At 34.1% G+C, this 24,119-nt stretch overlaps 1 protein-coding gene across 1 annotated transcript in view; it reads right to left on the bottom strand.

The window, feature by feature from the left end:
- Positions 1 to 3,578: 3,578 nt before the first annotated feature.
- The window catches only part of LOC108364957 (dendritic arbor reduction protein 1-like), an 83,701-nt gene continuing 63,160 nt past the window's right edge, over positions 3,579 to 24,119 (bottom strand). The window contains exons 3-6 of the mRNA XM_017618842.1: positions 16,072 to 16,723; positions 11,488 to 12,566; positions 9,861 to 10,677; positions 3,579 to 3,754 (exon numbers count right to left, since the gene is read on the bottom strand). Coding sequence (XP_017474331.1) covers positions 3,579 to 3,754; positions 9,861 to 10,677; positions 11,488 to 12,566; positions 16,072 to 16,723 — 2,724 coding nt within the window. The remainder of the gene's footprint in view (positions 3,755 to 9,860; positions 10,678 to 11,487; positions 12,567 to 16,071; positions 16,724 to 24,119) is intronic.

Raw genomic sequence — 24,119 nt, 5'->3', positions numbered from 1 at the left:
CCCATATAAAAAGCAAGCGTCATATAGAAAATTTCAATATAGACAATTTCTAAGTAAGAATTTTGGGCCATTTCAAGCTGGCACATTATTTTACTGTAACTGCATAGTCAAAATTTTGCTAAAAATATTGATAAAGCAGTTTGAAAGTTTGTACTCAGTTTGAAAATTAGATATGTAGATATATTTAAAGTTTTTATTATAAAAAAAAAACAAAATTCTACCTGATTTAAAAAAAAAAAAAAAAATGGTGGCCTGTTATATGAGACTGCCAGTGTATGTATGCTCTGGGTTACATATCCATACATACGCAGATACCATTTTTATTTTTCACATTTCCCTTAAAGTGACAAATTTGTTTTTGCGATTTTTTTCCAGCTTTTGTAGTTTAACCACAGTGATTTTCCTTTTTGTTTACTTGTAATTTCATTGTTTGATCGCATATAGTACTCTGGGCAAATTTGCATGCCTGTTGACAATGGTTGACCTCCAGTGGCAGTGCTGAACGAACGAACGTTGGTTTGCTACGCATTTTATGTTCAACAAAAATGTTTAAATATTCGATTTTCCACTAAAGGCAGCACAATAATTGCATACAATTTACCAGAACATACATTTATGACTACTGTAACATTTCCATTAATGCGTTAAATTTGCGAATCCGACTGAGCACAAGTGGACAAAAGCGAAGAAACAAAAATCTTATGACTGCTTGTGTAAGTTTTAGAAGAGGTAACATCATTTGCAAGTATACAGAAAGTTCCTTCTTCAAACATAGTATAAAAAGATTAAAATAACATAAACATAAAATAAAATAAACTAACTAATATAGAAAATAACATTTACTTATGTTGGGGAATATAAACGAGGTTGGGATCGTATAGGATATTTCGCTTATACCATTAACTGGTGCTCAGTGAGTTATGTTAGTTACAGAAAATCTTTCTAAATGAGAAAGCAAAATATTCTTACTGCTTACCTAAAACCCAACTTGCTTTTTCATAATGGAAATAATGACCCTTGAACTTTCTTTACCAAAGCTGTATAGAACCTTTCATCTACGGCAAAGTACTTATCTTTGTAATTTAGAAGGCTGCTTGTTGTCTCCATCTAAAGAAGGCGTTAAATACTTTCACTGCAAAGCCTTGAAAACGTTAGTATCCTAAGACGTCAAGTTAGGAATGGCACCGCAGAGTGACGTCGACACCTCTTTCTCTGCTGGGTTTCTGAAAATAGCCACATCGAAGGAGCGAAGTAGCCAACGATATGGCTAGAAAATGGAAATATATGTATAAATACTACCGGCATTATTACAGGACTGCACCGATTTTTCAACGACGGTGTATATAAAAACATTTTCCATGGAAAAGTTGATGGGATGAGGAGGAATAGGAATAAACACAATATCTAGCACTCAAGCCAAGGCTTCTCAACCGCCTGAAATCTCGAATTTCCACTAGCTTGGCCAGAAACAATGGAAACGAGACTAGCAAACCTAATAATTCCTGGAACAGACTGACGTGTAATCAGCGAGGAGTTCTATTAATTTTTTAATACCGTAATAAGCTTTGTTCTGCTAGTGAGAGAGTATGTATCGCTTTTCATTAGCGCATCGGGCCTCTCATTCCATACCTATGTATATTCGTTTATGAACTAATTTCGATTAAAATTTTTTACTTAAACAATAAATTTGATGGTCTGTTTTAAAAATTAATAAAACATTAAAAAATAATAGTAAAACATTCAACAAAATGCTTCGACTGTTTCGCGGCTATTATGAAAGTAGAAAATCTACTAAATTTTTAGGTTCCAGAAGAGAAAAAATTATGTATTTAAATAAGTTAAATATAAACAAATATTAAAAAAAAAACTTGCTAAATTGAAACAATTCGGACCATAGATACGGGTTTCTCAAATATCTCGACTTCTGTGCCACCTATCGGCAAAATTTTTTTGGAGTTATTTCCTTTCATGTAATTAATTTATCTATATTATCAATATACATACATAAACTTATAGAGAAGTTCTGGCTAATATATGTAGTTGAAAGTCTTTTGTAAGACAATTTAATTTACTTTTAATTTTAAATTATATTGTTTTAAAAAGAAAAAAGTATTTTTTTAATTTAATTTATCTAATTTTCAGAAATTTATATTATACATTTTTTATTTTTTTCAATTACATTACTTTGTGTTTTTACTTTAATTTTCTTTAATTTTTAGTTTTGATTGCTTTAAAAAGAAAAATATATTTTTTTTAAATTTCGTTTAAATTTTAGAAACTTGTATTTTTTATCGTTTAATTAATTATTTTTATTTTTTTTAATTTATTTTCTTTTTAGTTTTTATTGTTTTTAAAAGAACCATATATTTTTCAATTTCATTTAATTTTACAAACTTTTTCAATACTTTTTATTTTAACTTAAATAATTTTTTTGGCTATTTAGTTTAATTTTCCTTAAGTTTTTAGATTATACATATTATTTAAGGAGAAAAATATATATTTTTTTCATATAAATTTTCAGAAATTATTATTTTTATTTATTTTTAAATTTTATTGTTTTAGAAAAAACAAATTTTTTAATAATTAAATTAAATTAATTAAAATTTTTTTAATTTTCTCCTTTTTAATTTTTCTTTCACATTATTATTGCTTTAAATTTAATTATTGCTAGTCCGTCTCGTTGTAAGATCTTTTAATTAGTCTTTCGAAAGACAAAAAAAGAGCTTTCAAGATAGTTTCCAGAATTGACAATTGTCTAACGAAAGACTTTTGTCTTTCAAAAGATTGTGCTGAGTTGAAAGAGATTCGCCAGAATCGCCGAGTAAATAAATATGTATAACTTTACTACTTGGTTAGAAACCAGTTGGTTACAAAATTTTTAGTATAATACAATTTAATGGTAGCAGTCAACTATTCGACATTTGTCACTCGAAGTATCTTATTTGGAATTTCATGTTAAACCAACTTTAAAATTTCATTCTTTTAACTCTTCATTATCATGCAATACACACACAAGCGTTAACTATCATTTACTCGCCAACATCAAGCCTGCCTGCCGTCTTTGACCAATTGGCATACAGCCAAAGTGACAATCGCTAGCAAAATTCTTGATTTTCCGAACGATTTTAAGAATTCCATGCGCATATACGGTTATAAATAGTAACCAACTAAAATTTTCCAATGAAAAACAAACAACGTGAAATGTGCCAACATTGTCATTTCCGTCTCATATTTTTCATTTCGATTTTCATGCATAACAAAAAAAAAAAAAAACATTTCTAAATAAGTGAAAAATGTCAACTGCAAACATTTACGAAAACCAAAGTATCCACCCACAAATGCGCGCACCTTCTACACTACAAAAGTGTTGAGTTTTCACTTTCCCACTTGCTTGGCAAGCGATTTTCCAAGTTACGATCACACCTTGCCCTCCGCTCACCTACTTGCTGATTTTGTGTGTAATTGTAACTGTCACATCGCCACAGTGTTGCTCTCTTGGCAAGCACATGTTGCACATTACTGTCATGTTAGACAACACCAGCATCTTTTTGCCTCACCACTTCACTGCCTCACTGTGTCTAACTGTCGCTCTGCATTACATACATCTGTATGCATTTGCGACTAAACGCCTCGCGGGTTGCATTAAACTTGTAATATACAGTTTGTTGTTGTTGTTGTTTTTGTTGTTGACTGTCTGCTAGAAAGCCATGTACGTACATGACAGACACATGCACATGTAACACATGTCGGTAAGCTGTGGGAAAAATAACAGCAAAAAGCAGCCAAAATAGACAGCCATAACAAGAGCAATGACAGTTTGAAACCAAGCCAGTTTCAGTTACGGTTTCGCCTTTTTTTTTTTGTCATCTTTTGGATTTCGTGTTCGTCCTTTAAAAATTACCAATGCTACTTTGACTTGGGTTTTCCAAATGACAAGTTTGATTTCATAACAATCGTAGCGTAACATCAATTTGGTTAACTTTCCCGTGAAACGGTGGAGTTGAATTTATTGCTGAACTGCAAATATGTGTCTAGGAAACGACAACCAAATTTTATTTTCTAAATTACTCGAAATCAAACCCATTATTTTCCACATACTAACTCCATTTTCATTTAACTATCCCACACTTCTTTACTTAAGCAATTCAGTGACACATATGTAAGCCTTCAAGAAGCGAAAATCAATTAGCTGCTACATATGTAACAGCCTTAAAAATATTGAGAATGAGGACATAATCTCCAGCTTTATTGGCATTGTCACCGTTTAAGTGATTTTGGGCAAGTTCAGCATACCGCGATGTCGCTTCTTCTTGTTGCTATAAGACATCAATTATTATCAATATTTGTTTCTAATTGTTTTTAAATTTAATTTCCTTAACATTGTTCTAAAAAGAAAAATATTTTTTTGTTTAATTTATCTTATTTTCAAAAATTCATTTTATAAATTTTGTATTTTTTCAATTACATTGTTTTTTGTTTTTAATTTAACTTTATTTTAATTTGTCGTTTTGATTGTTTAAAAAAAAAAAATAATGTTTTTTTTTTTAAATTTCGTTCACTTATAAACTTTAATTTTTTCTTAATCTTATTAAAAATCGTTTCTTTTTGATATAAATTTATTTTCAATACACAACCATACATCTTTTGCGATTGGGCTATCTCGGAAGCTAGACAAAATACCTCGTCAAGAAGTATAAGTTTCCATTTTTAATTTTTTCAAGATCAATCGCTAATTTTTACTAGCATTTTGCATTCAAATTTTTCTGTTAAGAATTAAAATAAATTTTTAGCACTCTATACTCTATACACATAACAGAATTGTAACAGGTCGATGTCTGTACATTATATGTACATAAAAAAAAATTAGAGAGTTGCCAGCTGTCTGAAAATTGTAGTTTATGTAAATAGAAAAGACAGATTAAATATTGCAATGTGGCTGTAGAAAGAAAGAGGTTTGAGAAGGCTTACAGGCAAAAAAAAAAATTGTGGAAGGTTGCCACCTGTTTGAAAATTTTAATTTAATTTAATTAATAAGACAAATTGAAAACTGTAATATGGGTATCAAACTAAAGAGGTTAAGGAAAGCTTGCTGCCGAAAATATTTTTGAGGACTGTTTCCACCTGCTTGAAATATTTTATTTATTTAAATTGATAAGGTAAATAAATATTGAATTAGTTGTGTACTAATTTGAAGAATGTGCGCAATATGTAGGCATGAGTTTTAAGATTATAAATTAAATTGCAATGATAAATCCCATACTTAACCTACAATCTAAATACTTTCGAAATATTAGCTCACACCCACATTCATAAAAAATAAAGAATGCTTCGCGAATCCAAAATTTGTTTGAAAAGCTCATTTCATGAAGCTCTTTAAACCAATTCTATTTTTTATGAATGAGGCCATAAGAGTTTTGGGAGGGAGTAACAACACAAAACTACTTTTAAGGCGCAGTGAAGCACGCCGGATATTTGCTGGTATTCAATAAAAACATATATTATATGTCGCCACGAAGCCACTAAAGTCGACAAATTTTATGCTAAGAATTTTAATAAGAGCATAGCCATGCGTAAGCTCTTCAGGGAAACAAATGTCAAAAATATATTATTTAAAAAAAATGTTGGTTTGACGTCTTTTATTTCTATATGGATAGTAGAGAACCACAGGAATAAAAATTTTGGAATAAAATTAAACACAGGGTAAGCCTGCGGTATTCCAGAAAAACAAATTTTCATTTAAATCCGTCCATGATTCTATTTTTTCACACATTTTACATGGACTGTGAAACGGTCTGAAACTTTGAGAAAAAGCAATTGCTTTGTTTTAATTCATAAGGCCCATCAGGTACCAATGCGTGTAACACTCACTGGAAGCGTTCGGTCAATTGCCTACCTACAAATCCTCAAAATGGCAAACTTTGATGAGCCACTACGAATGCAAAGGTCATTGTAAAATACGAGCAATATAAATTAAATCATATTTCACTCTTGATAAATCTTCCCGGCAATAATTTTATGCACTTTTCATATTATCTTTCGTTTGGATAAATGTCATTAATCCAGTGTTGCAAGATGAATTTTTAATTAAATACTTCACAAACAAATATTTCTAGACACATTTACACAAACAGTAGCAAAAAATATTTATAAGAAATCAAATACATACTTGAAAACTCGGTGACGGTTTTGACAGCTCAGTTCATTAAATATTGCTTGACACACTGGCATGCGAATGCATCCGCTCAAATACTCGGATCACTTGAGTGCTAAGCAAATGCAGCACATGCTGAAATAATTTATGTAATATTTTTTTCTTTTTCCACACACAAAGCAACGACATACATACGCAGTTAAGCGACGTGACAATTTTGACAAAAAGACGCACTCTAAGCGTAAATTACTGTAACTGACTTTTTTCGAGCGTGTGTTTGTACATACATACATATGCACATAGTATCTGTTTGGTTTAAGGCTACTGAACCGGTGTGTTTTTTAAAATGCGCCAGAGATTAAGTATGGCATGCCAAAGAGGTGCCAATTTGCGGGGAAATACCATTTAGAATCAAAAAAAAATTAAAAAAAAATTGTAAAATCATTCGTGTTTTTTTATTTGTTTATAAATGCGGCCACAGTGTTGCATTTTCTGATTTATGAAAAGCCGACACTTACTACTGTAGCTTAGCACAGCTTAAGTGACAATATTTTTGAATTATTAGCTTGTCCGAAATGCCGCCATCATCCGGTCGAGCGATTAGTGAAAATGTTGCAAAAAGCTGAAATGTGATAAAACAGAGAAGTATGCGCAAAAAAAAAACAGAAAAAATAAAAATATCAAAAACAAATGTTGTAGTGCGTACGTTTAGCAACGCGCTTAATCTGTGTAAGATAGAAAAAAATAGTAAAAGAAATAATTTTTGTAAGAAAACTACTTTCAGTCGACGTAAATGATAGCTAAGCCGGTGGCTTAAGCCTTCGAGTAATTGCGAAAAAACTGGACTGGTGAAGAGAATAGAAAATGCATGCCAAAACGTGTAGATGGCGCCAACTGGAAGCCTTGACTACGTGAACCAAATTAAAAGCAACTAAGTAATTGCAATTGCTCGAATCCGGAAAATATGATAAGCATTTAAGATTTTTGTGAGTTATTTAGAAATCGTGGCAATGACGCTTTAATTAAATTTTAGCTGATAAAGGTATCAAGGGAGCAGTTTATAAGATATTGAGAGCCATGCCATTAAGTATTAATTTCCTGTTTCCACTAAAACCTTAACCTTTATTTTTTGCTTTTTGACTTTAGGTTACTTGTACTTAATACGAGAAATTATCCCCTTCGAGCTGTAAACTCATTTCCAATAAGCGTAAACTGCAGTTAAGGCTTGGTGGAAATGAACTATAAGAGCTATTCGTTTCTTTGCCATTTGACATTTGTCATCCAACCGAAATGATTCGAACTTCTTCGGTACCCGTCACCAACGCGAAAAGAACACGTTTATATTGCATTCCAATTTCCCCAAAACCTTCTCATTTCTTTTTGGCTAAATAAATAGGCACACGACATTTTGACCAGCTTCGGCTAATTTTCTTTTGCTTGTTTAATGTTTATTTTTTTTTATAAAAATACAGCTCGCTATCTAACAAAAATCATATAGGTAAGTCCAGGCTTCAAACTTTGTAGAAAAATTATAAAAATTAGCAACATTTAACAACAACAAAATTTTTAGTAACAATTTTAGAAAAACTCTAAGCATGCAGTTTAATAGCCCAGTACCAGGCTGGCCGCGCTTTGCTCGAAGTACGTATACTTTTTAAAGTTTTCAAGGTTTGGGTATCAAATACTGGTAATCTGGATAGCTTTAAAAAAAAATATTTTGGAAATAAATTAAAAACAAAAATGGCATTTGATATCTAAAAAGTAAATTTCTTGCTTTACAATTTAAGTGGCAACCCAATTTAGAAATACGCTGAAATGAATACATAAAAAAAACATGCTGATTGAAATTAACAAAATACAAATTTGTATTACATAGTAGTGTGGCAACGGTGATCGAAAATATTTACGCGCCAAAGTTCTCACCAACACCTTTAATTTAATATTCATGTTGCGATGTTTTAGATAAATTGTGTAGAATCGAAAATAAGTGGCAACCTTACATTAATATCCTAAGGGATAACACTCAGTATATATGGAAAGCATTGTTTAAGAACCTTCTCTTGGTAACCATGAATAGTGATATTGAGCGCTTATTTTCTAAACTAAAAAAAAATAAATATGCGTTTCAAAATAGGTGGCAACACTATTTAAAATATTTTTGAATTGGGGATTTTTTAAATACCTTCCAATTGATACCCATACGGTGATGTTTTAATTAATTTGTAACTAATTTCGGATAGATGGCAACCTTATGCGAGTCCTCTCGGAGATATTAAGATAACCTTTAAGTGCAAAACATTATCAGTTTACAAAAGTTCATCAAAATTGTTGGAGCCGTTTCCGAGAACCTAATGGATATACATATTTATATACAAGTATTGCTCGTTTAATGTAATAAAATTAAATTTGATTTGTAATATTTTTTTTTGCGGATGGTGTTATTATTTTCTTCTATACAAAAAATTGTTAGAACATAATTTGTATGCAAGAAAATGCGTGGCCCCGTCGGGAATAAAAATTATCAAAACTCAACGCGATTTCTTAGCCGCTTCAAACTTGCACTTTCTTAGGCTAGAATTGAATGGGCTATAAAACTGTATACTTGGACCTTTCTTATAACAAGGATTCTTAATAACAAGTTTTGGGTTGTTGTAAAGTTTTGTTGAGTTTTTTAATGTTTTTCTCTAAAGTTTCAAATTTGGACTTATATGAGGTTTTTTAGGTAATGAACTGTAATTTTACAAAAAAAAATCATAAACACTAAACAATCAATAGAAGTATAGCCAAAACTGGTCAAAATTTCGTGTCCCTATCATTTTATATGTGACTATATATACAGTGACTACCAAAGGTATTGGCACACTGAATTTTTCACAATATATGCAAAGTTTTTTATTCTAATTTATTTTCGATAATTTTTTATAAAAATAAAGTCATTCTACACCAAAAATCATAAACATAAAATCTGTAAACTTTGTGCAAAACTCAGGAAAATCCAATAAATTTGCATAGTAGCTTGCGACTTCAGAACAGGGTCACAACACTTGAGAGAGTAGTGGTGGAACGCAACAGCAGCGACATAAGTCACTGGACTGTATCCCCTTACTGACGGCATAAGTCCCTTTCCCACAGTGGCTCCTCATAACACCCACTTCTCACCGAAACAGTACTCGCTCTAGTCGGAAGAGTGGACAGGTATGCTATGCTACATGTGGGCTCTGTAGTCCATATTCCATTAGCCTCTTTAATAACGATATACTACTGCTAGTATTTAAAGGAAGATATTCTGGAAGCGCACTGATCGCAGACAAGAGGGCCGTTCTCAGCCGTTTATCTGCCACATAATTACCTGATATATGATTGCGGAATCCATATTAAATGTGTGTTGGGTCTCAATGACCGAAATATTTAAGTATGTTCTTTAATGTCAAGCGGTCCCAACATTATTACGAAATAAAACTTCCATCGAAAGGAGCAAAAGTACAACCAAATACGAGTATAAAGTAAAAATCGAAAAATTATAGTTAGTAGGAATTTTCAAATCTTCCTCGGGAACTCAGATTTTTGATAGCCTTAATTTTGCACTATTCAACACATCTCTTCAAATTATTCTTCTTAAGCCATAAAACAATTGTTTAATAGCAATTATGAATAATAGCAGTACCGATCAAATAAATGAATAAAAAAAATAAAATAAATCATAACTCACCCTCAAAATCGCAATGATGTATGCGCCGCTTCTCCAACTCCGGGTTGTTACGCCGATTATAGCGCACCGTGCGTATCGTTGGCACAATCAAATTTGCCAGGTGTGCCGGTGTACTAGCACCGTTACCACGTCCTCGCCCCCGACTGTTACCCATAAGGCCACTACCACTGCCACCGCCGACGCCGCCGCCGATACCATTGCTGTTGACACCATGCAGTCCACTGCCGATATCGATGCCAACGCCAATACCGCAACCATTAGAGCCGAGCGTGGTGAGCGTACGTCCTGGACTTAAATGGTGTACGGAGGGGTGTAGTGGCGTCATTGTTGTCGTGCCATTCGTGCTCGAGTGCAGTGTTAAAATGTTGGGGCAAATACTTGAAAGTGGACGACCCTGTTGGTGATGTTGATGTTGATGTTGATTCTGATGTTGGTGCTGTTGTTGTTGCTGTTGCTGTTGTAGCAGTTGTTGTTGCTGCTGTTGATAAGGTGGCGGTGGTGTAGTGCGTCGATTCGCTGACTGTTGTTGGGCATTGCTGCTGCCATTATTCGCCGCAGCTGCCGCCGCCGCCGCCGCCGCTGCTGCTGCAGCCGCTACCGCGGCAACCATTGAACTACCCGGACTTCCGGGATCTGAGCTGGGCGGCGTCAATGGCGGTACGAATATGTGTCGCGTTGACATTGAATTGCCGGTTGGTGCTGCAGGTGGGCAAAGTTGCGGATTTGATTGTGATGGCTGGTGTTGTTGTTGCTGCTGCTGGTGCAGCGTTGAGTTTGTTAGAGGTGGTGGCGGTATTTGGTATTTGTGGTGATACGGCTGCCGAGAAAAAAATGGAGAAAACAAAAAAAGTAAGAAAAACACGTAGGCGGTAATTATAACTGCACTAATTGCATTCAGTCGGTGCTGAGCTGCATTTTATTATTATTTAAATGCCATTGATTAATTCAATAGCGGATAATTGTTACACTGGTATACAAATTATAAAATATCTTTGTATATAAGTAGGGCCTGAAACATCACTGGTTAATGGGGCTATGCCAGACCTATTGTAAATACCTCTGATTTACCCCAGTACTCAGCGCTATACATCAGCTGTCAGGAAACAACTTTTTTAAGGATTGTGCGGAAACATGAACTCTGCAATCTATAATAGAAACCTATTAGCATTTATAAGTATTTATATACAAATAATTTTCGTTTGAGATATTTAACCCTTAGGTATTTGTGAAGAGATTATCAGGTTCATTTTTTGTGTGTATACATTTTCACGCAGTTTGTATTTAAATTGTTCGTAGGTACATTTGTGCTTAGAATTCCGTTGTAGGGTATATCCTAAGGAATCATAAAAAAGTCAACTTTCTAAAAAACTTAAGAACCTGCGAATAATCACATACGCTACAAAAAGATTTTTTAGGGTAAAATGAAATTTCAATTCACTACTGGAATGATAAAACACTTTTTCAAACGTATAAAATTGGCTATAGGTACAGCTGTACCTTGCAGAGATCGGAACGGCAGCTTTAATCATGGGTAGATAATTTGTTCCCTCTCTTCCAAAATTTGTAGCACAGTGTAACCGTAATAAATGTGCAACTATGTTATAACTCAAGCGAGCTGCACACTCACCTGATTGCTGTGCCAACTATAACCGTAGCCTGCATTCAAGTTGTTATTCATTGTGGCGTTATTGTTATTATTATTATTATTGCCCGCATTGCCATCCAGCGACGTTGCCGCTGTTAAGTTGGTCAACGTTACGGACGTGCTGATTGTCACATTCGCCGCAGAGGAGGAACCACTGCTACCACCACAACCACCGCCATCATTGAGATAATTATTGTTGCTACTTAAATGTTGATGTTGTTGTTGTTGTTGTTGAGATGCATATTGTTGATAGGAAATATTATTGCTATTATTATTATCACTGCCATTTAAGGCGCCACTAACACCTGCACCACTACTGCTGCCACTCAGCTCAGCATTGTGACTGCTCGCGGTGCTACTGCAACGATTTGGTTGATTAGGACTATTGCTATTGCTGCTATGCAAGGAGGCGGACATATGTTGCTGCTGCTGCTGATGATGTTGCTGGTGTTGCTGATGCAATTGCATTAGCGTTATAGTATCATCACCGTTGGCGAGAGCAACATCTGCAATGCCGCTATTGCCACCTAAACTGGGATGGTGTTGATAGAGGTGTTGCTGGTGTTGTTGCTGCAGATGCTGCTGCTGCTGCTGCTGCTGCTGCTGCTGCTGCTGCTGCCCATGGTGGTGGTGCTGTGATGGCAGTTGATAGTGCGCATACTGTTGTTGTTGTTGTGCATGCAGGTGTGTGTGTTGCTGTAGCGCTGGCTTTTCCGTCTTGATCTCCATGGGACTGAGCAATGGGGTGGACAATGTTTCCAGCAACGTATCATCGAGTGCCTCCATTTTCACTTGTGGCAGCAGTGTGTTGGTCGCATCCAAGCCACTGCTGCCGGCATTGCTAGTGCCACTGCTGCTGTTGCCGCCACCACCACCGATGAGCGCTAAGTGTGATGTCGCGCCACCGGCCACCGTTGAACTTGAGCTTGAGCCGAGCATGAGCGCATTCTCAGGATCGATATTTTGTATTGAGCTGGCGATATCCTCCCACAGCGCTGGCCGTTGGTAGGGATCATCGAGGTCAGCGTAGGGATTGCAAAGAGCCTCTTTGTTTTTGGTATCTGGAAAAGAAAGAAGAAGAACTTAATTAAAGATCATAAAAATGGCGTAGAAGTCAAAAAGCTTAAAAGCTAAAAGCTACCGAAGCTATAAACTTATGAGCGACTAAATAAATGAATAGCTAATGTGTGTTAGTCTCATGTCCACTGTGGCGCAGCCGAAATTTCCATATTACTTTTCACACCTTTTAAAGGCTATGAAGCTTGAACAGTGAGAAATTCATAAAAAAGAGAAACCCATCATTCACAGCTGCTGAAATTTTCGTTAATCTTATGCCAAGGTAAATATTGATTACGAAGCAAAATTTAGAAATGAAGCAACATTAGCTACGCATTGGCAATAACAACAACCAAGTTATGGAAATCAAATTTAAACTCCCTTTAAACAGCTTATGAGCTTGAGCCTCGACGTGTCAATTCGACTCGTTGACACTTTGTGATCAAGTAGCAACAAAAGCAACAACAAATTATACATATTAAGAAAGAAAAGGCAGATAAAATGAGTGGAAGGTTTTCGTGCTTAGATTTGGTTTCAAATTTCACAGCTGAATAAATTATTTGTGGCGTATTCGCTGAGCTGGGCTGACAAGAAAATGCTAATGCTGGTAAATAACGGTGAATAAAAATCAATTTTGTCGCTATTTATTTTAACGATTTCACTCTTTAGCTCTCAGCGGTGTAGTGACAACAAAATATATGAAAGCTGCAAAAAATTAGTAAAAAAAATAAGCATAATACATATTATGTTTTCAAAAGCAAATATTTAGCATAACATCCATTTATTTTAGTTGAAGATCATGCCAGCGAACGTACAAACTACATACTCATGTTTACTATTTTATATATTAATAATACTTTTTGATTAATCTAAGTAATTTATTGAGCAAAAGCACTAACATTGTCTCTTTCTAATGCAGCTGATTCAAAGATGTGGCATATAAGACTAGCGACAGGCTCACAGCTAAAGAGGAAAGGCTCTGTACTATCCCGGTCCTCCAATGTTGTTAACTAAGCGGTCCTTTAAAGTCTGGTTATTCCTTCCTCCTCTCTTTGAAAAGGAATTTCGGTATTAACTTTTCTGGTCTTCCAAGTAACACTTGGGTGTATTGCAGCTGCCTTCAAAAACCATTAGAGTTACGTAAAATTGGGCAGAGCTTTGAGATCCAATTCAGGGTCTGCTGTAAGCCTCGAAAACACGGCTTTTGCAAATAAGAAAAATCGGGCATGGTAATATAATTTTCCCATTCCCATTTGGCATCCAAGAACACACTTGCCACCCACTAAACACTGTAATGCCTTCAGGGATCTTTCTCAAGCAATATTTTCTTTTTAGCAATTTTTTTTTGTACTGACTGTGCCACGCAGTTTTTCCATACAATGTATGTACATGCAACAATTTTTTTTTTATGAAAGACACTGTCAGCAAAAACATTACCAAAAATCAACGCGATTATTAATATACATAAAAAAATATTCCGACGAACTGATAATCTCCTCCTTTTTTGGAAGTCGGTTAAAAAGAGTAGTAATTGCAGAGATTTTTCGAAACTTTTTAAAGCTCTGGAGGCGGCCATAAATATTATCCGATCGGAAAATGAATTAATACGGTTCATTGTGATCTTCTGATACAATTTTCCGTGTTATTAGAAGTCGAAATAATTTATTTTTTGACTACATCTGACGCCAGATAAAACGCCTGCTTCGCTTGAAATTTATGAAAATGCACGAAGCATGCCTAATAGATAGTTTTTGCTGCAGCGCGAAGCAATAACATGGCCATCAGCTGGTTGAATATTTATTTTGTGTCGTCCAAATTCGAGTTTTCATTCAGGAACATAAAATATAATTACACTGATGACATTTTTAAAACTAAATATTTAAAATCCACAACAATTTTCACAAGAACAAAATTGTTTCCCTGGCGTTCATTGTGGCATACCGTTTGGTGCCTGCGCTTATAAATGTCACGCAAAGCCACAAAAAATTATCTGGCATCAGCTTAACGCTCACGGGAAACATAATGATTGATTGATTTATATGCTGCCAAATTGGGATACTGGTGAGCCGCAAAGGACTAAATATTTTATAATGATAAGTGGAACTAGAAAACGTTGGAAATTCTCATAAAACACCATTTCGGAATTGGCGGTATTGTTTAGGTGTGATTGATATCAAATTGCACATTTTTTGCTCAAAATATGGTGTTAGGTTTCTATACAATTGTTTAAGTAACATTTTTTTTCTTTTTTTAATTTAATTCAATTTTAATGTTTTTTTGTATTTTTTGGTTTTATAATTAAAAATATATTTTTTTTATAAATCTAATCTTTTACCTACTCTTAATAAATTTTTCTCCTTTATTTTTTAGTTTAATTTTCTTTTAATTTTTAAATTTTGTTGTTACAAAAAGAAAAAAATATGTTTTAAATTTCATTTAATTTTGGATTTTTTTTGTATTTCTTTGCTATGTGTTTTTCAATTAATTTGTTTTTCTTTCGTTAATTTAATTTTCTTTTAATTTGCGAATTTTATTGTTTTAAAAGCAAAAATATAAATATTTGTTGTATTTAATTTAATTTTAAAGGACTTATTTTTTTAAATTTTTTTCTTTTCTTAGTTCCATTTTTCTTCATTTTTACAATTTATTGTTTAACAAAGAAGAAAATTGTTTGATTTCAATTAATTTTTATTTTTTATTTTTTTATTTATTTCTCCTTTTTTAAAAATTTGTTTTCTTGTGCTAATTTCATTTTGTTTTAATTTTTATATTTTACAATTTTTAAAAGAAAAATATATTGGTTTATTTCATCTTATTTGTTGCCTTTTTTAATTTAATTTTCTTATAATTTTTTAAAATAATGTTTTAAAAATAAAAATATATTTGTTTTTAATTTTATTAAATTTTTAAATATCAATTACTCAAATTTTTTAATTAATTTTTTTTCTTTTTCTAATTAAATTTTTAGATTTATTGTTATAAAAACCAAAAAATTTTTTTTAAACTTCGAGTGATTTTTAAAAAAATATTTTTTTTTATTTTTGCTTTAATTTCAATAAATAATAATTTTCCTTTTTTAATTTAACTTACTTATATTTATAAGTTGTTATTGTTTTAAAAAGAAAAATATATACTTTATTATTAATTCAATTTTTAAAAAAACTTATTGCTAAAAGGTGAACAGCATAACGTTAAGACCTTCTCGCAAGCATATCTTTCAATTAGTCTCTCGAAAGAAATTAAAGAGCTTTCAAGATAGTTGCCAGATCTGATAATTATCTTACGAAAGACTTTTGTCTTCCCAAAGACTGTGATGAGTTGAAAGACTGTGGCCAAAATTGCCCTATTATGTATATTAAAGATTCTCTGAATTTTCTGGCACACCTATATTAACTAACAGAATTAAAAACCAAAACATATTTGTCAAATGATTTTACATATCGGTAGCATAAATAACATAAAGCAGTACGAAAAGTAAAACAAACTATTAAGCATTCATCGTAAACTTACCAAATAAATATTCCTTATCGGGTACCGACACTGCGGTCGCCGACGCCGTCGCACCATAGGCGCTGGCTATTTCATACGCCACTGCCGCACTGCTGTCGTACGCAGACGCACAACCCGCATATGACACATTCGCACTCGCATGCGGAGAGTTTGAAGTATCGGCGCGATTATCACTAGCCGAGGCGGATGTTGAGGATGATGACGCGGCATTTTGTTGCACAGCGCCAGCGCCAACTGAGGCAGAGGATGTTGACTGCGAGAGTGCTGTAACCGTTGTCGATGCCGACACCACAACCGAGGTGGATGCCGATGAGTGTTGAACATAAGTTGCATGTTCATGATTGCTACCGCTACCACTGTTGCTACTATTGGCAGCGGTGATGGCGGAGGTGGTGGCAGAGTGATGCAGCTGCTGTTGATGCTGCTGCCAATGATCGAGCGTATTACTGCCACTATGATTACTTTGCGGCGAAAACAATTGATGCTGGTGTTGATGCTGATGCAAATGCTGATGATGATGCTGATGATGGTGCAGGTGATGGTGATGGTGGTGGTGGTGTGGCGCGGCGGCGGATAATACTTCAAGTTCAACGTCTGGCTCGATTTTGTGCAAACGACCCATCAGCTCATGCCGATAGTCAAATTCGGGGGACTGAAAGTAGAGAGAGAAGAAGATGATGGATGTTATTAGATCAACATTTTTTGGGGTTTAAATGACTTAATAATTTATGCGTAATATTTAAAAGAGCAAGAATGTATTTATGCTAATAATTATAAATTTTTATCACAGGAATCCTTTGTTGCACCTCGATTTCGTTAACGTTATTAAATATTTGTTTGCTCACTTGGCTTCCCATCTAACTAGTCTTATTTGTAATACGACAAAGGTATGATAGTATAACAGAAAATCCAGTGAACTTCTCAAAAAAAAGGTGTATTTCGAAAACCTCCAGAAAAAAATGTAAACTCTTCGAAATGCCGAAAAAAATCCTAAGCAAATCATAAAGAAATCCCCAGGAGTCCCGAAAATGTTTCGTACAGTCCGAGAAATTGCCATTAATTCCCAAAAGCTCAAAAAAATATCTAAAAAATATTTGCAAAAATGTCGAGGAACCCCGAAAAGTTCTAAAAAAACACAAAAAAAAACATACTGAACTTTCTAAATTCTGTAAAATCTCCGAAAAACAAGAAATTGTAACAACAAGTCTTCACAAATACCCAAAAACGCAAAATAAAGAGCTGTAGAGTTGCAAGAATAAATTGTAATGCCAAAGAAGTTATGAAAATTGCAGAAATCTACAAAAATTAACTCAAAACACTCCAAACCCAAATTTGAAAACATCGGCGAAAATCTACCAAAAAATTCTAAACAAAAGATACCGAGAACCTTCAAAAGGTTTTAAGAAAACTTATGGCAAAACTTCAAGTTATCTAGAGAGATGGGCTGTTCTCAAAATATCCTGGAATGAGTTGTGGAATTTCAAAAATATTTCGAGAATCCCATACATTTATAAATATATATATATATATTTTTTTTAAGAAAAAAACCCAAGAAGTTCCTAAATTACTCCTGAAATGAAAATTCAAAAACAAGCCACAAAAATTTTAAAAATTAAGAACTAATTGCGATAATACCAGAAAGATACCATAATTTTTTTTATTTATTCTGAAAAATAATAAAAATCCCTACAAAGTTCTGGAAAAGTGCTCGATAGAGTCGCGCAGAATTCCAGAAATACTATGTTAACCCAAAAAATGCACGAAATTTGCAGAAAAAAAAACCGAAACTTAAACTAAGAGGGAACCCAAATACCCTAGAAAGGTTTCGAAAATCTTCTGTAGAGACCCTAAAACAATTCTTAAGGCTGAAAAATTTTAAGTTCAAAAACACCCAAGAATAATGTAAATATAAGAAACTTGAAAAAATAACACAAAATCGGCAAATTTTTTTTAAATCAATCAATTTTTTTTTTTTTTCAAATCAATAGTGTCATAACGTAATCCCAAGTCATCTGTAAATATTTAAAGTTTAACAAATACAAAATAAGACTCGAAAAGAAGCGTAGTTCTTTGGAAAATGAAAGACTCGAAAGCCACACACAAAAAAACTGAAAAATCTTAGAAAATATCAAATAACTCTGAAAGGTCTTAAATGGCAACATCTCAGTATCTCCGAAAAAAAAAATCTCAAACTAAAACTCGAAAGGGTGTTTAAGAGCCAGAAACACACCCGTTAAGCACAAAATATTATGAAAATTTTCGAAAAAAATCAGGACGAAATCCTGAAAGTCTGCCTGTTTAACAAATCAAAAAAAAAAATATGCGAGGGGTTTGGAGAAGTCTTGAGAATGTTTATTTTAAATAAAAAAATATAAAAAAATGATAGAGTTTTAAAGATAGAACCACAACAATTCGGCCAAATTCCGAAAACCGCAAAAATCTTGTAATAGAATAGCTCTTTGCCGTACCAAATGTAGAGATATTTCACCTCAAATTCAATGCTTTAAAAGTCGTCCATCAGAAGACCACAGAAAGTGACCGCAATGGACGCAACCTTTGCAGCATTAACACAGCTAATAAACACATCGATTAACATTGCTGATGCTGAAACTGTTAATACTGCTAATGACAGCCAGATCATTGCCGGAACAGTCAAGCAGTCGGCTCAGGTGTTAAATTTCTTGTTGCTCATGACACGAAAGATAGCGGCAGCTATTGAATGCGCTTGCAAGACGCGCGTGCTCAACTCGGGTGCGTCATCAATGGCCGCAGCAGCCGTCGAACTGTGGCATGCACCATGTCAGCAACAGCGATATTGTCACCAGTGTTGTTGATGCCTTTGTTGTTTCTGCCACGCCACCGCTACTGCTGAGTTCATTCATTCAACGTTTTTATTGCCGTCAACTTTATTGACAATAGCGCATAATTCGTTGTTGCCACTTCCTTACATTTTGCCTTGTTGCATGTTGCATGTATGCACCTCTTCGCCGCATTTTCGCCTTTGTCCTCATTTTTTGCTCTAAAGTTATATATTATCGCCTACCTGTTTTGGTTTTTTCCTCAACTTTTATTTGTTTATTCAGAATATATCTATGTGTACGTCACGCACTTGCTGCCGCAGACATATATTAAGCGCTGCTGATATGTATTAACGGCAGCAGCAATGGTGCAGCACAGAGGCTCTTGTGGCAGCTAACATAAAATAGTTGAATGTTTATATGCTGGTGCAGCGATAACTATACTACACTACAATGATAGCACAACAGCAGTGCCACAACAGCATCCGCATGAAGAAACAGTTACTGGCACATACACACACACACACACACATATATTCCTTCATTTATGCCACGCGCTGCAAGTTATGAGCTCTTCATGTGCGCCTTTTTGCTTAGCTCCAATCTTACTTTGTCGCTTTCCTTATGCTACTCATTCACCTCTACTATGGCCATTGAATTGTTTTTATTGTATCTCCTACATTTAGTTACGTGCGCTTTAGTTATTTTTGTAATTGTTATTGTATTTTATATTGTTGTTGTTAATTTTAATTGATTTTCAATGCGCGCTTCGTTATAAATTTTCATTCTTATCTTTATGTTTGGAAATTTTTTATCGTCGCATATACGCGTGCCAAGCTGTAGCTATGTATGAAGATTGCATGCTGCTTTAACAACAACACCGCGGCGTGTTGGCTCATTGGCTGCGGAGTTGTATGGCTACATTTTCTTTATAAGCGCGCACATGGCTACACACATACATATGTATGTATGTAAGCGCATGCCACATATTTATGTGGTAAGTTTAGCCGCTGCTACATATGTTATGCGGCAACACTCTTGCTATTGCCACTGCTATGGCTGCTAGTTATTTCCGTTGCCATTCAGGTGTTGGGGAATTTAATTTGATTATCTTTTGCTGCACAATATTAATTAAAATGTTTATGCATTTAATGCATTGCCTGACATTTTTGACACAGATTCAAGAAATTAGCGCAAATTAAAATTTGGTTCGAGGTGCTAAGGAGCGCTCGCAATGGTATGTTGATCAATGTAAAATAGGTTTATGGTGTAATTAATATGTCTATTCATTAGAGGAAAAAATTATGGCTTAGATAAAATCAAAGAGAATACTGGATTGTTGTTATTGCTACTAAATTTTATCTTATTAAAAAATATAGTTAAATCATGGTTGGGACTTAATTGTGTCCAAAGCAGATTTGTTGCTTCTTTGTTAAGGTTCAAAATATTCTTATTTATCATAACTAGCTAAAATATCTGCCAATAGACCAGCTGGCGAAGGATTCGTTGAACAATTGCCACTAAGGCTAACAGAAATAATAGAAGAATGTGTCAGTGGAAATCGTTAATGTAAGAAAAACGGCTACATGAGCCTTCCCTCAGGTTGTACTTTTTTCTCTTCTGTTATGGAAACTCATGCTCATGAAGTGCTTTCTGTTTCGTACCGCTACAAAACTGGATTAATTCTATCTAATCAGTCTACAAAAGGATAAAAGGATAATCATATCTTCAATCAATTGGAGCAATTCGCTTGAGTCTCTAAGGGCCGTTTCTTCAAGTAGCTTTTAGTATTTTGTTTAAGACAAAATTTGTGTTTAAAGGGCAGACAAATTTCAAAAGCTACTTAAGGAGGCCTTAAGTCGGATTAGAAATACTTCTGAACATTTCGTCTTCTGAAATTCACATTTTTCTGGAAGTTATACCGCTAAGGAAAAAATATAATCCATCAACAACTTTCTATTCGAGTTTGCATAAGAAGTCGTGAATTTTTTTGGGGACGACTTCTTCGAAAACTAAGAGAGTTTAGATAAAATTCCAAGGGGAATCAACAGAAAAGCGAAACGGTTAAATAATATGTAAGGACAGGTCCAGAGAAATCCTCTACTCCGTACGAAAATGCCTCTGTGCTACCTCAGCCTCAACTCTTCGCAATAAACATTTGGGTTGGAGGTCAAGTGAAGATCCAATACATATTCGAATTACCAATGTTGATTTTCAAGTGTACCTCAAAAAAAAGGGCAATTTTTTTTATGCAAAACAAGCTGAGTTCTCCACTTGAGAAAAGCTTGGATATCAATTTGGATTTAAACTTTATTAAAAAAATTTTTGTTTATCGACTTGAGAATCAATACTTGTTTTGGTCAGTGAATTTGAATTTGAATTTAGCATTAAAATTGTCCTAGAGTTTTTTTTGTTTAAGTTAGCTCTCTTTAGATATAGGTGTGCAATATGTCCACTGACTTCTGTGTGGCAATAAAAGGTGCAATTAAGTCATTCCTTTAAAAAAAAACCGCTACTTCAGTAAGAACGCGATTGAACCCGCCAGCAATGACTTCTGCCGCAGCAGCCGCAATGAAAAGGAAATTGAAAGTATATAGCATTATTACTGTCATAGCGCTGCCTTAACAGGGTAGAAGAATATCGCTTCACGATTACTTCCACCAATTTCTGTCAGATATACGCACAACAACTACAATTTTTAAGTGAGTTAGTGCACTCCTTTATTGTATGCAAACAGTGACTTAAGCCTAGATTAACGCATGGGTTTGTAAGAACAACAGAAACTGCGACCTAAAAGGCCTTTTGCATCTCTAAAGGGCCTTCCTAACTCAGTATGCCGAAGACACCTTCTATTTTCCTACTGAATTCTAAAGGGCTTTGGTAGTCAAGTTTTTTAATTGTAGGGTTTGATCAATGGCGCTTTTAGCTATCCACCGCTGTGGTGTTGTAGGTAGCAGGGCGCACTACCATTCCGCAGAGCCTGGTATAGAGCCCAGGTTACGACCACCAAAACAAAAGAAAAATAAAACAGCAATATACAAAGCTGTCATTGTACTTCTTTGGCTTTATTGTATGTACTAATTTTTATTATGGAAAATAATCATATTTTTTGTTAATTTTACCCAAAAAAAAATCAACATGCTATGAGAGTCGTAAAACAGTTTCAACTATACTAAATATACTACTGTACACTATAGTACAATAATTTTTATTTTTTGAGTTTAAACAACAAAAACTTGAAATAATAATTAATACTTGAGTTAAATTTCTTCGCTCAAAAGAAATTATTATTACCTGTTTTAAGCTTTGCACGTTTTCAAACTAATGGGAGAAACAGGTTGCTCGCTTAAGTCTTTTGTGTGCCATAAGAAAAGATTTGCGTAATATTGAACTAACAAAGCCTTATATTTTGTGACAACACATTTCTATTAAATAATAATAATCTTTTAGTTAAAAACACTGGTAATATACGCATATATTTAAGCTAGGAGGAGATAAATATGCAAATATTTTGACTTTTTGTGCACAAAATTCACATCGCTACTGTGTTACTTCTTCAGCTTTTGCACCTAAAAATACGCTTCTTTCATTGTGATTAAGCCTTTTGTCCATATAATATGATTTTTAATGTAAAAAGAAATTATATTTAAGGCTTTGCAATTTTATTTTTTGATAGCAAAACAATAACAATTTGCTTAAATGACAAATCATTTGAGTTGTATATGAAAAACAAAGAATTATTAATTGATTGACGTATAAACAAATTGTTTTTATTAAAATATACAAAATCGGAATATTTAAAATAAATACATATTGTTAACTAGTAAGTAATAATCATATTCTTTTGCCCCAGCACATACACAAATACCAACATATGTACATTTGTATTTATGATTATTCGCTCTCTTGCCTACTGAAATTTATGCAGCTGCGTCAACGATTAAGATTTCAACACAAAATCGTGCAGCAGCCCAGTTGACCCAGAAATTGTTGCGTATGGCGCGTTCAAAACCAACCACTAAACCAACGAAAATGAATTGAATTGAATTAAGTTGCATGCTTGTTCTAATATTTTTATTATTGCAATGATTTTTTTCCACATTTATTCTGCATGTACATACATACATACTTTGTTGCCACAACAAACTCGTACTTTTAGGGCATTTGGCGACGCTGGTGGACGGACGGCCATATAATAAATTCTTACACGCCATTGTCCAACACAATGCTAGAGCGTTTTTTTTTGCATATGCGCCACTCAACAACGAAAGCGACGACGATGACGCCAGTTGTCCTAGACGTTATGTGCAGTTGCAGTTGCCGCTATATGCGCATAACTAACTGCTATGACTGCTACTGCTGTTGCTGTTGCCACTGTATAGCGCTGCCGCCAAAAACCATTCTTCTGTTTCCACTCACACTCGTATGCGGTTGACTCACTCACTGCTTAGAATAACTACATACTTCGTTGAACTTATTTTTCGGAATATTTATTTTTGCAACAAATCAGTGAAGACAATAGACAGACGCTAGCAATTTTATTTAAAGCAAATCCAAAGAACACGGCGGTTTCGGCAACAACAGTAACTGCAACAAAAATAATAATAACATTATTGCATGAAAAAGCGCGCGAGCAAGCGCACATTAAGTCGGTCATTTGCATGCAAATACGTAGTGGAGAGGTTGAAATACAAACAAGAACGAAAATAAAAACTTATACAACAGCGACTGTCAAAATAAACAGAAGCAAATGCCGAACGGTAGCATTGAAAGAAGAAACAAATCTTTTGTAGATTTGCGCTTGTCAGAAAAAAAAAAAAACAAAGGCGAAAATAGTAGCAAATAGCGGATGCCAATAAACAACAAATACGCTCGGATTCCTGTAGCAGAAAAAATATAAAATAAAATAAAAGTAAAAAAAAAATAAAAATAAGAGCTAAAACGCTCTGTGCAAGTTATGTATGTGCATATAGCATGTGTGGCATATGTTTGTACATATCTCTACATACATACACGTAAGTATGTGTGTAAGCGCACAAAGAGCGCGCTCACAATACATTTGGTAAGACAGCAAAACTTGACAGTTGACTCGTGTTGCAAGATATATTGAGCATTTGTTGGTGATGCCAATGCAGTAGGAGCGAAGGTTGACATGCTGTATAGAAGCGCGCAGCAACATGTTGCTAAGACTTTTGCACAAAACAGACATAAATGGCAGTAAAAACTTAATACATACATACGAATAAATTA

The sequence above is a fragment of the Rhagoletis zephyria genome, unplaced genomic scaffold (genome assembly GCF_001687245.7).
Source record: "Rhagoletis zephyria isolate East Lansing unplaced genomic scaffold, Rhagoletis_zephyria_1.1 Rzeph_scaffold_01728, whole genome shotgun sequence".
NCBI classification, from domain to species: Eukaryota; Metazoa; Arthropoda; class Insecta; order Diptera; family Tephritidae; genus Rhagoletis; species Rhagoletis zephyria.
Note: the sequence above shows the minus strand (reverse complement) of the source record. Positions and strands in the feature narration are given on the sequence as shown.